The following is an 11,967-nucleotide window of genomic DNA, read 5'->3' as shown; positions in this document are numbered from 1 at the left end:
TCCTCCTCCTCCTCCTCCTCCTCTTCTTTTTAAAGTCAAAGTCTCACTGTGTGTCCTTACCTGGTCTGGAACTCCCTGTGTAGACCAGGCTGTCCTTGAACACTTAGAGATCCATCTGCCTCTGCCTCCTGTGTGCTGGGATAAAAGGTGTGTATCCCCATGCTTGGCAGTCAGTACTCTGAAAGAAAAAAAAAACTCAAGGGCTCTGAAGTCAGGCATTCTGCCTTCCTGAACTTCTTTGAGAAGTAGAAATGTCTTGAGCCTCTACAGCCTAGCCAGAGAGCCGATTCGAGAAAGCAAGTCTCACCAGACGTGGGCTTCATCCTAGCTGTTGTTATTAAAACCACCTTTTTCCTTTTTACCTGCTACCCCAGCTCAGCTTTAGTTGGCTTACCCCGAGTGAAGAGGGATAAATACTCAGTCTTCAACTTCCTGACGCTCCCAGAGCCTGCCCCTCTGCCCACAGCTCCAGTACCAAGTGAAAAAGTCCCGCAGCATCGGGGTCCAGACAGTGAGTAGAACTTCTTGGAACCTAAGTCCTGACCTAGGGGACCTAGGTACTGATCTGGGTCTCAATTCCTCACTGGCTGGAAGGGGAAGTAAAGAGTGGAGCATCCCTAAGAGTGAGCACAATGTAGACTTTCTCTGTTAAGAATGGTTATACCTGTATAGCAACACGGGGCAGGGCAAGCCAGTAGTTTAAGCTTTGGGCTTGACTCTCTCTGCACCTGCCGTATCCCCAGGACTTCGTACAGTGTGCCTGGCCCTCCAGGGTAGACTGAGGTTCTGAGCAAATTAAAGATCAGTCTTGAATTTGCCTTCTGTTCACTAATTCCAGTGTTCTGTCGGGTTCCTGCCTTTCAGAATCCAGGAAACCATCACGATGGGACACAGCGAAACAGGAGAAGAAAGAGGATTCCATTAGCGAGTTTTTAAGTCAAGCTAGATCAAAAGTTGGACCTCCAAAACAAGAATCCAATGCCTTAGGAAGCAAAGAGGAACAGACCCCAGAGCCACGCCCAGACACGGTATGGGGGTACTGCTCTCTGTGCTGGAGACTGGGGCCCAGGCCCTTCTCTGTGTGTTATGTTCCCTATTAAGTAGTAGATGTGTGTGTGCCATGTGCCTGTGTTTGTGTGCATGTACCCATGTGTGTATGTACGAATGTGTGTGTATACAAGTGTGTGTGTGCCCGTGTACATGTGTGTGCCATGTGCATGTATATGTACCTGTGTGCAAGTGTGTGTGCCTGTGTGTTTGTATGTGTGTGCCTGTGTGTGTGCCTATGTGCCTGTGTTTCTGAGTGTGTGCCTGTGTGTGTTTGTGTGCCTGCGTGTGTGTGTCTGTGTGTATGCCTGTGTGTCTTTGTGTGTGTGTATGTGCCTGTGTGTGTATCTGTGTGTGTGCCTCTGTATGTGTACCTGTGTGTCTGTGTGTGCCTGTGTGTGTGCCTCTGTGTGTGTGTGTGCCTCTGTGTGTGTATGTACACGCGCCTGTGTGTGTGTGTGCCTGTGTGTGTGTGTGTGTGTGTGTGTGTGTGTGCCTGTATGAGCAGATGACAGTCTCTGCTGCTCCACCCAGTGTGCAATGAGTATATAGGAGACTATAGGCTTGTGTGTGAATAACAGAGAACATGTTTTTCCAGAACATCTTTACCTATGGAAACCAACCACAGATGGATTTGGCCCATGGGTTCTACCTGGCTGGTGCCTAGTGGACAGACCTACAACATAACTGTAGCTGTATGTGCAAAAAGTCCACAAGCTTCTGTGTAAAGCAGCTCTCACTTAGTGTAAAGCAGCACACTCATGCTGTACTCATATGATGATGATAAGTGCTCCCTTTTGTGGAGAGAACATCCCCTGGGTTCTCTTACTCTGTTTACTTGGCTTTTGCACATGTAGTCAGAGGACGACCTGTGAGAATAGGTTCTCTCGTTCCACCGTTTGGAAGGAGCAAATACCACAGGGCCTTGCACATGCTAGAATTGAACACCATAGGAAGTGGTTCACAGTCAAACCGTGGTGGTCCTGGGATTCTCTAACAGAATCATTAAGACCTTTTGGTAATATCTCACAAGCTTCTGTTTATTTTTGTTAATCTCCCTTTTTTTCTGTCCTTCGTTTAAAGAGGTGCATTTTTGCTGAACTGTTTTCAAGTTAATAGACTTTCCCGCATTGTTTTCATTCTGTAGGTGAATACAGGCAATGAGTTTTGTTTGTGTGGGGCTATTGGCCCAGTCCCTAGGATCCCACAATTCTGCAGCCTCATGTTCCCTGACTCCAAAAAGGACCTCAGCTGCTTGTGCTTCCTGAGCATACTCTACAAGAACCCCACAGAGGGAAAACGCTACACACTTGGTTAGGCGGTGCTGGGGAATACCCCAAACCACTTTCTAAAGATGTGTCTGAGTATTTTGCTCCCACGCACAGATGTGCATGCAGCACGCTGATCCCTGGAGCTGGAGTTACGATGATGCAAGCCTGTATATCAAAGCATCAGGTCCCCTCATCCCTGACTCTTGTTTTTCTGTTACTGTATGCAGACTGTAGACAAAGCTGTGGATGCACAGATGGACAGGGAAGGTAGCCGCCCTTCCATGGATTTATTCAAAGCCATCTTCGCCAGTTCCTCTGATGAAAAGTCCTCATCTTCGGAGGAGGAGCAAGATGACAGTGAGGACAGCCAAGAGCTCCGCCAGCCTGAGGAGGCCAGCCTTAAAGGCTCCCAGGAGGCCGCCGCTGGAGAGACCTCTGCGGTCCTTGGTAAGGCCACCTCCCTTACTTGGGTGCTAAGGGGGAGCTGACTGTGTTTAAGGTGTAGTCTTGTTTGTCTGTTGTGAGACAGGCTCTCAGGAAGCCCAGTCTGACCTTGACATTGCTAAGGCTGGCCTGCAACCTCTGATCCTTTCTCCACCTCCTAGACTCTATCTTCTAGGACTACAGGCAGGCACCACATTTGACAAGTAGGACAATTGACAATTAATAGTATCTCATCATATTCACACACACACACACACACACACACACACACAAGTGTATTTATGTGTGTGCGAGCATCAGTATGTTAGTATGTTCAGATACACATTACATGTGTGCATGCAGGCACAGTGGGTCCAGAGATCAGCCTTAAGTGTCGTGCCTCCATAAACAACCCCCTGGCTTTTTGAGATGCAGCCTCACAGTCCCTGGGACTCCTCAGTTTGCCTAAGCAGCCAGCTAACAAGCCACAGAACCCACGTCTCCCAACCCTGAACTTAGAAGTGCATGCCACCACACTCAGTTTTTCCTGTGGGTTCTGGGCTCAAACTCGGGTCCTCATGTGTATGGCAAACATTTTAGGGCCTGTGCCACCTCTTGGGACTTCCATCACTATATTTTAATTTGTCTGAGTAGAGTCTCCGGTGTTGGATCTTTTTAAAACTTTTTTTTTTTTTTAAGATTTATTTATTTATTATATGTAAGTACACTATAGCTGTCTTCAGACACTCCAGAAGAGGGCGTCAGATCTTGTTACAGATGGTTATGAGCCACCATGTGGTTGCTGGGATTTGAACTCAGGACCTTTGGAAGAGCAGTCGGGTGCTCTTACCCACTGAGCCATCTCACCAGCCCAGTTGGATCTTTTTAAAATCTAGTTTAAATCTCTGATGTGTATTTTAAAGATAGTTGGTTTTGACATTATTGATTTCCCAATTTAGCCTAGTTAAGAATTGAAAAAGTAAAAATTTTCTTTAAATTTTTTTTAAGGGTTGGGATAGAATTCAGTATATAACTTGTGCAAAATTAATTATTTCTTCCTTCCTTCTATCCTTCTCTCCTTCCTTCCTCCTCTTTCTTCCCTCCCTCCCTCCCTCCCTCCCTTCCTTCCTCCCTCCCTTTTTTCTCTTTCTCTCCCTCCCTCCCCTCCCCTCCCTCCTTTCCTTCCTCCCTCCCTCCTCCCTCCCCTCCCTCCTTTCCTTCCTTCCTTCCTTTCTTCCTTCCTTCCTTCCTTCCTTCCTTCCTTCCTTCCTTCCTTCCTTCCTTCCTTCCTTCCTTTCCCTGGTTGCTGAGGGAGTGTCAGGGTTCTGGGAATGCCTTTGGTCAGGATGTCCAGGGTCCACTGTCTGGGAGAGGGTGTTATGCTTCGGTTGGCTCCAGCAGCAGGCATGGCCTGGCATCCCAACTGGTAAGAGGGTCTGCACTTATTTCCTGATGCCACACTTGCCCAGAAGCCTGGCCTACTTGTTCCATGCATCACTTTGATTGTTCCAGACAAAACAGGGAGAACTTTGGGATGCTAGAGCTGTGGTCAGTTTCCATCTGCATCACTGGAGGTTCTGTCTGTCTGTCTGCCCCATCTGTCTGTCTCTGTGTCTGCCTGTGGTAGACCTGAGTATCAATCCTGAAGGGTCCTACACAGGGATATTATACAATATTTATTTTAGACGATTGCAATATCACTTCTTTTTTTTTCCCCCTGTGGATAAAACCCTTATTGTTTTTAATATAAAGTCATGTCTACTTGAAGATTAAAGGGGCATACTGGTACATGTCTTAAACTCTAGCACTTGGGAGAGGCAGAGGCAGGTGGGTCTCTGTAAGTTCCAGGACAGCTTTGTCTATAGTGAGCATAGGGCTGGCAGTATGCTCAGTGGTAGAGTGCCTGCCTCCCATGCGTGGGGGCCTGGGTTCAATCCTGAACACTGCATAAACTGTACATGGCCCAGAACTGGTGTATGGTAGCAGGCTCTAGGCTCTAGGCCATCCTCAGCTACAGAGTGAGTTGGAGGTTAACCGGGGCTATGTAAGATTGTCTCAAAAATGAAAACCAAAAATGGTACAGGAAAAGTAGAAAGCAGGCAGGCAGGACCACTGTTAATGTTCCTGATACAGACGTTCCAACTTTATGCTTATTCTGTCTGACAATGGAGTAGTCTGTTTATCTTTTTGGAGGGGCTGGTTTACTGTGAAAAGAATCCTTTATTTTCACTATTTCTTCTGTTGAGAGTATATTTTGAGTGAGGTTTATGGGGTAGGACACAGTCTCTCACCCCTGTTGGTAAGCTTGTATCTCGTATGGGCCTCCTTCTAGTGAGCTCCTCTGGAGTGCAAGCCTCTGGCTGTCTATGGTGGCCTGTGGACAGCCTGTCATGCACTTGGTTCTGTGTGGCCTAATGTAGCTGACCCAGCCCCGATGTCTACAGGCTCCACCTTGTAGAGTAGTAGCCTCCACCTTGCCTACCACCGTGTGCTCTGCACAGCTGCTTCAGAAGACTGAAGAAAGTGTACCATTCTGTGGCAAAAAACACCAAGACGCAAGTGTATCAGCGCCGGGCAGATGAATGAAATTAATATGCAGGTGTTTTTCAGCTGCTGAGCCGGAGCCTTGTGAGCCTGCAACCCCCTTCCCCATCCAAAAGGTACAGATTGACGAACGGGAAGAGTTCGGGCCTCGGCTGCCTCCTGTCTTCTGCCCCAGTGAGTCCAGTACACATTCCTGTGTGCCACTCTTGCAAAGGACCAGCCCCACAAATGTCCCTCCCACCCGTCTCCCTCATTCCACAGCCACCAAGTGCTCACAGTGTTTCTGTTGCAGTTACACAAATAGCTGCTCCTTCCACCGATTGCCCGAGGGACAGTTGTCCCTTTACAATATCTAAACTCTAAGTGCCCTGTCCTTCTCAGATTTGAGATGTTTATGTTAGTAAGCATCTTAAATGTTGTCATTTTTCATAGCTGGTATGGCACTATAACTCTTGCACTTAGGACGCTGAGGCAGGAGAATCATAAGTTTGAGACTAGTCAGGCCCCTTTAATCCCAATACTCAGGAAGACAGATCTCAGGCAGATGGATCTCTGTGAGTTTAAGGCCAGCTTGATGTACACAGAGAGAGTTCCAAGACAACCAGGGCTACATAGTGAGACCTTTTTTTGTTGCAAAAACAAAAAAAGGGAGGGGCATTGTGGATAGAGGATATTTTCAGGGTTTTTGGACATTGGCTAACACACAGGCTCCCCTGTCCCCGGCATCTTTAGCAGCCTCTGTTCTAGGGCCATGTGCTTATGTCCCCGTGAAGATAGTCAGCCTGGCTTTGGCTGTGGCTTTGAAAACCAGGCTACATGGCCCAGTCAGATAAGCAGCATGCGATTCCATTGTCCACCACCCTGCTTCCTACAGCATTCCCACCTACGTACTGGCTTAGCTGCTTAGCCCAGTTTCAGAGAGTCCCAGCGAGCATGTCTCTCTCCGCTTTGGTTCATGGGTCTTTGATTCCAGGTTGGTGTTAATGGCTAAAGTACTCTTGTGGGTTTTTTGTGCCTATTTTCTAGAATGTCTTGATTTCCATAAAATAGTGAGTAAACCTGATGTGTGGGCTACTTAGGGGATATGGATTTACAAAAAGCAGCATTAGAAAAAACTCTGGGGAGCTGACATTTTGAAATATCTGACTATCAATACGATTAGAAAGTGGCAGGGCTCCCTAATGGTTAATCTTCCTTTTGTCCCTCTGCTCATGCGCTTATCACACCTTCCTCCCCAGACTCTCGCCAGAAACTCGAGATACCTCAAAAAGAGAAACCCAAGAAGAGCAAAGAAAGACACAAGAGCAAGAAGGAACACAGAAGAAAGAGAGAGAAGGTCAGTGTCTCCCTCTAGTGTAGAGAAGTGTGGGACCATCCTGAGAAGCTCCAGGGAGAGAGGCTCCTGGCTGTGGCGCTGGACACAGGCCCCTCTGTGGCTTGGTAGAATTGTCACATCCAGTGCTAGCTCTTTTCTCAGAACCTTTGGCTTTTTTTAGAACAGCCAATTTTGACTAGTTGCATTTAAGAAAGAGAGAGAGAGAGAGAGAGAGAGAGAGAGAGAAGAAAAGACATCAATCAGGCATGGTGACACATACCTGTATTCTCGGCATGAATGGCTCAGTGTATAAGTGCCCTGGTGGCTTTGGTTTCTGTCACCTGGGTTACAATTGTCTACAACTCCAGCTCCAAGTGATCTGACCGCCTCTACAGGCACTGTGTACAAGACACACACAGGCAGAACACCCATATGCATAAATATAAAGAAAAAAATTTTTAAAGGATTTGCGGTACCTTATAGTAAACATTACACATTAAATAATAGAATTGTCCACACCCGCCTCATTATTACCATAGACTAAGCTCTTGGGCCTTAGTGACATTTGAAGGGAAAGGAGCTTGAGACAAAGAATTCTGCTGTAAGTGACTTTTTTTTGTCATCCGTGTGTTCTTTATGGCTTATAACCTGCAGTCTGGCTGTCTGTTAGTGGCAGGACCTGTGTGTCCCTGCCCAGGCCTGAGTGCGGAGTAAGGCTGCACAGCCAGTGTTGGAGAAGCAGACCCGTGTGCTCTTATTCCTGCTCGGCAGCGGCCACTGCCGCTCTCCTCCCTCTGCCTTGCCAGTACAAGTCAGATTCCTAGGAGGATGGGGGCTGAGAGTCGCCATGAGGTCCTGCCTGCACCTGGTGGCTCTACTGTGTCTGCTGTTGACATGTCGGGGATGCCAGTGTGTACATGGTTTAATGTGTTACAGCTGCTAGCTCTGGGGGTCACCATTAGGCCAAAGCATACTTTAAAGGAGAATTTTATTTAATTTTTTTTAAGTTTTAAATAAAAAGGAAAAAAAAGTTTGGTTTCTTAACAGCTCTAGCATCCAAACACATGCCCAGTGTAGGTGTTTTTTATCTTTCTTTTCAGCCCAGATTATTATATATAACAAAGTTCTACCCTTGAGCTAAGTCCCAGCCCTTCTCAGGCAAATCCCAAGCATTTTATTGCTGAGCTAATCTGCCAACACTTTACTCAAGGATTCTAGGCAGGGGCTCTCCCACTGAGCCACACCCCCAGCCCCTCACTGGGCAGGGGCTCTACCAATAAGTTATAAGTCATGCTCCTGGGTTAGGTGTGTGTGTGCGCGCGTGTGCACCTGCCTATGTTCATCTGTACAAATGTGTAAATATAGGTCAAACATCATATTTACTCATTCACCTTTTTTGTGTTTTGTGTTTTTTTCTTTTCTTTTCTTTTTTTTTTTTTTTTTAGGTTTTTGTTTTTGTTTTCTTGAGGCAGGGTCTCTCAGTATAGCCCTGGCTACCCTAGAATTCACTCTGTAGGCCAAGCTGTCTTTGAACTCACAGAAATCCACTTGCCTCTGTGTCCTGAGTGCTGGAGTCCACGGCACTACGCCTGCCCCCCCCCCCCCTTATCTTTTGAACCTGGAGCTTGCTGCTTCGGGGATGGAGCAGTAGGCCTGCAGCACCACGCCTGATTTTTATATATCAAGCTTGCTCAGCAAGAACTTTGCTATCTGAGCTACTCCCCAGCCCTTGTTCTGCTTCTTTCCATTGTTTCTCTTGCTTCCTAACCTTCATTTTTCATTTCTTTTTTTTCCTAGAAAAAGAAACATAAGAAACACAAACACAAAAGTAAGCAAAAGAATAAGAAATTGGAAAAAAATAGCAGTTCTGAGAGTACAGACAGCAGTGACAGCGGGAGCGATGCAGGAGGGCCAGCAGAGCTGTCCCCTCAGGAGCTGCTGAGAAGGTAAGCCCTGGGGGAGGGCTGGCAGAGCTTCTGGGATGGTTAAGCCCCCAGGGAGGGTTGTTTAGAAGACCTCAAAGGCCTACTGAATATTCATTATGCTTGCTTTGAGCACTGTGTCAGAATGAGAAAGTGGGTTAAGGTCAGTGGCACTCACCTGTTACCCCAGTTCTTGGGAGGCTGAGGCAGAAGGATCTCAAGTTTGAGGACAATATGGGCCACATGGTATGATATTTTGTCTCAAAAACCCAAAGGGGTTGGAATAGAAACAGAGAGAAAAACTTCAGACCCAGCAGAAAAAGCTCCCTTCTCCATATTAACCTCCTCAATCAGTCTCCGATTAACTTTCAAGACTTCTGTACATACACACACACACACAAACATACTCATGTATACACATATGTAAATGTAACTTTTATTTGTCAAATGTAATTGTCTTGGAGGCTTACTGTTGAATAAGCTCACTCTATTTCTCTCTGAACTCTGGCTGGCTGGTTTAACTCAGCTGTTCTGGCCCAAACTCCTCTCCAGGCGGACTGATTCAAACTGGCTTCTCTTGGCTTCTGACTGAATTGCTCTGCTTGGCCTCATACTACCTTTGGCAATATGTCCTACTTTTCTGTCTCTTTTTTCTGGCTCCTTCTTGTTTGCTGGTTCTTTCTATCTTCACCTGTATCTAGCTTGTTCCTCTGCCCCCTGCCTTTGTAAAACTGTACTGCTAAAACTGCTCCCCTCTCTTTCCTGTGCTGTTCTCCTGAGAGTTTGGTGTATCTTATCTCTGACTCATTCAATCAAATCTTTCTATGATTTGTCACTTTGTCTATCCCTCAATTACACATCACTTTCAAACATGACTGCTTCCTTCCTTTTAACTTTTCTTATACTGTTTGAGATTAAAGGTGTGTACTAAGGGTATTGTCTACATTCCAGCCAGATCACATAGTCCTAGAAGGTCTTTGAATGTGATCTCTTGCCAGAGCAGCCATGTTGCTGAATTAAAATTCTTTTACATACAGATGCACACACATGCCCACATACGTACATACATACATGCACACACAGTCATATCCACACATACATTTAATCATATTCATGCATAATCTTATAAATACAACTATATATGAGGAATCATATCTATCCATACAATCATACACACATGTAATCATATATATGCATATATGCACACATATAATCATATAAACACATACTCATACAAACACACAACCATACACACATGCAATCGTATATACATGCAATTATTTATACACATTGTATAGACATTGATGTACATGTTTATGTTTGCCTGCTTGTATATATATGTATCATGTGCATATAGTGCCCACAGGGGCCAGGAGGGGATGTTGGATCCCTTGAAGCTAAGTTACAGTGGTTGGGAGCTGCTGTGCCAGCACCATGTGCTGAACCCAGCTCCTCTGTAAACTTAGCAAGTGTTCCTAACTGCTGAGCCATCTCTCCAGCCTCCTCCCCCACCCCCTTTTTCAGAATATAACATGCATGGCCTCGTTCAGTTCCCAGTAGAGTCCTGACCCCTTCGGAATGCTCATGAGCACAGTCTGTGCTGTCCTGCCTCTCTGTCCCATGCTCCCACAGAACGGTCTATAAGCTCTATAGCCTTCTAGATTTCCTCTATTTTGCAGCTCTTAACTTTTCCACATTTCTCCTCACAAACCAGTTCTAAAGAACCACGAACCCTATGGTCAGGAACCCCGCTCCTAGGTAGCAGTTTTCTGTGCTATTGTGATAAAATAACCGACAGGCAGCAACTTGAGGAAGGAAGAGCTTTCTTGGCTGAGTCTGATGGTACAGTCTGTCATAGGGGGCTGACTCGTATTCAGTGTCCAGCAGAGAGCATATTAAGGCAGACAGAAAGCAAGCAGGTGGCTGTGTGCTAATCGACATGTAAAACTTAAATAAAACATAAAAAGTTTGGTGGCACCTGCCTATAATCCCAGCAGCTGAGAGCTGGAGGCAGAAAGAACAGGAGTTCAAAGTCACCCTGCCCTACATACCAAGTTTGAGGTCAGCCTGAGCTATATGAGACCTCATCCCAAAAAACAAGCAAGCAAGCAAACAAACAAAAACAAGAACAAAACCTGAGAGGCAGTATATATGGTAAGTGCCGTTTGTGCTGAAGACAAATCTGTAGGTTTTTAGATAGCTGTAAATCCACCTGCGTTCTCATCATCATAATATATACCCAAGACAAACGTGTAATGAGAAAAGGCATCTTTGGGCTCTCGGTTTTAGAGGGTGCAGTCCTCACTCAGATGTCCCTGTTGACTTGGGCCTGGGCTGAGGCCGCACACTGTGTTGAGAAGAGGCTGGGGTCCTGTCGTGACCTCCCCTTGACCAGCAAGAACGAGATGCAACACCGAAGATCCTTCTCAACAGCACTTTATTCAGGAACTCCTTTCATGATGCTACGGGGACTCCCATGGACTAGTGAGGCCACCCTATATACTGGAGCGTTCACTGCCTGGGTGCTCTGTGCCTTACTGCTGCCACGGGATAGGCTAAAGCAGGAACCACCTCATTAACATAAGGCTGGGCAAAGAGGACTTGTGCTGAGTCATTACTGTATAGGACTGCGCATGTCTGCCTCAAGGCGGCAAACAACTTGTTCTTACATGGGCAGTGGAAGTCAGCGCCATCGTGTACTGGCGAATGATGTGATGCGCTACAGGGTCCTACTCTCTGCTTTAGACCTAACACTCTGCTAAGGACCTCAGACTTCCCACTGTGTCCCACGAGAGAGCAATTTCTGGGTGTTGCTTCACCTGCTGTGTGGATTCTGAATCAGACTCGGGACAGAGCTTGGGAGCAAGTGCTCTTTACCTTCTGAGCCATCTTGCCACCTTTGTCCTTTTAAACACAGATGCCCACCCAGCTCCTGTTAAGTTTTAGTGTTATTTAAAGGAAGCATGTTTAATTTAGTTGTGTGTGCTTTTTCCCTTGTTGTATATGCAATGTTGAGGATTAAGCCCAGGGCTTCCTGTATGCATGCTGTGCCACTGAGCTAGCTCCCTGAGCCCTAATGGAATCATGTCACATGAGCTCTCAGTGCTTGGCTTTGGAGATGCTTCTGTGTTACCTAGGCAACAGCAGCTGGTTGGTGGTTGGCTGTGTACGTTCCTTTATGCAAGTGAAGCATGGAGTGTTGTCTGTTCTGCCCTTGGTTTTCTCCCTAGAGTGAAGCCCCACTCTGAGTCTAGCAGCCAAGCACTTGCTTTCCATTCAACTCAGCCCCTTTTCTCTCTTTTTGTGCTAAGGTCTTGCCGTCTAGCCCATTCTGGCCTGGAGCTTATGATCTTCTTCTTCTTCTTCTTCTTCTTCTTCTTCTTCTTCTTCTTCTTCTTCTTCTTCTTCTTCTTCTTCTTCTTCTTCTTCTTCTTCTTCTTCTTTT

General features: G+C 46.4%; 1 protein-coding gene across 1 annotated transcript in view; it reads left to right on the top strand.

Annotated features, from left to right (window-relative positions):
• Gpatch1 (G-patch domain containing 1) overlaps positions 1 to 11,967 on the top strand; it is a 42,566-nt gene that overhangs the window by 29,495 nt on the left and 1,104 nt on the right. Inside the window, exons 14-19 of the mRNA XM_021200028.2 lie at positions 375 to 511; positions 865 to 1,028; positions 2,546 to 2,765; positions 5,352 to 5,459; positions 6,524 to 6,621; positions 8,398 to 8,546. Coding sequence (XP_021055687.1) covers positions 375 to 511; positions 865 to 1,028; positions 2,546 to 2,765; positions 5,352 to 5,459; positions 6,524 to 6,621; positions 8,398 to 8,546 — 876 coding nt within the window. The remainder of the gene's footprint in view (positions 1 to 374; positions 512 to 864; positions 1,029 to 2,545; positions 2,766 to 5,351; positions 5,460 to 6,523; positions 6,622 to 8,397; positions 8,547 to 11,967) is intronic.

The sequence above is a fragment of the Mus pahari genome, chromosome 1 (genome assembly GCF_900095145.1).
Source record: "Mus pahari chromosome 1, PAHARI_EIJ_v1.1, whole genome shotgun sequence".
NCBI lineage: Eukaryota > Metazoa > Chordata > Mammalia > Rodentia > Muridae > Mus > Mus pahari.
The sequence above is the reverse complement of the archived record's forward strand: the minus strand, read 5'-3'. Positions and strand labels throughout refer to the sequence as shown.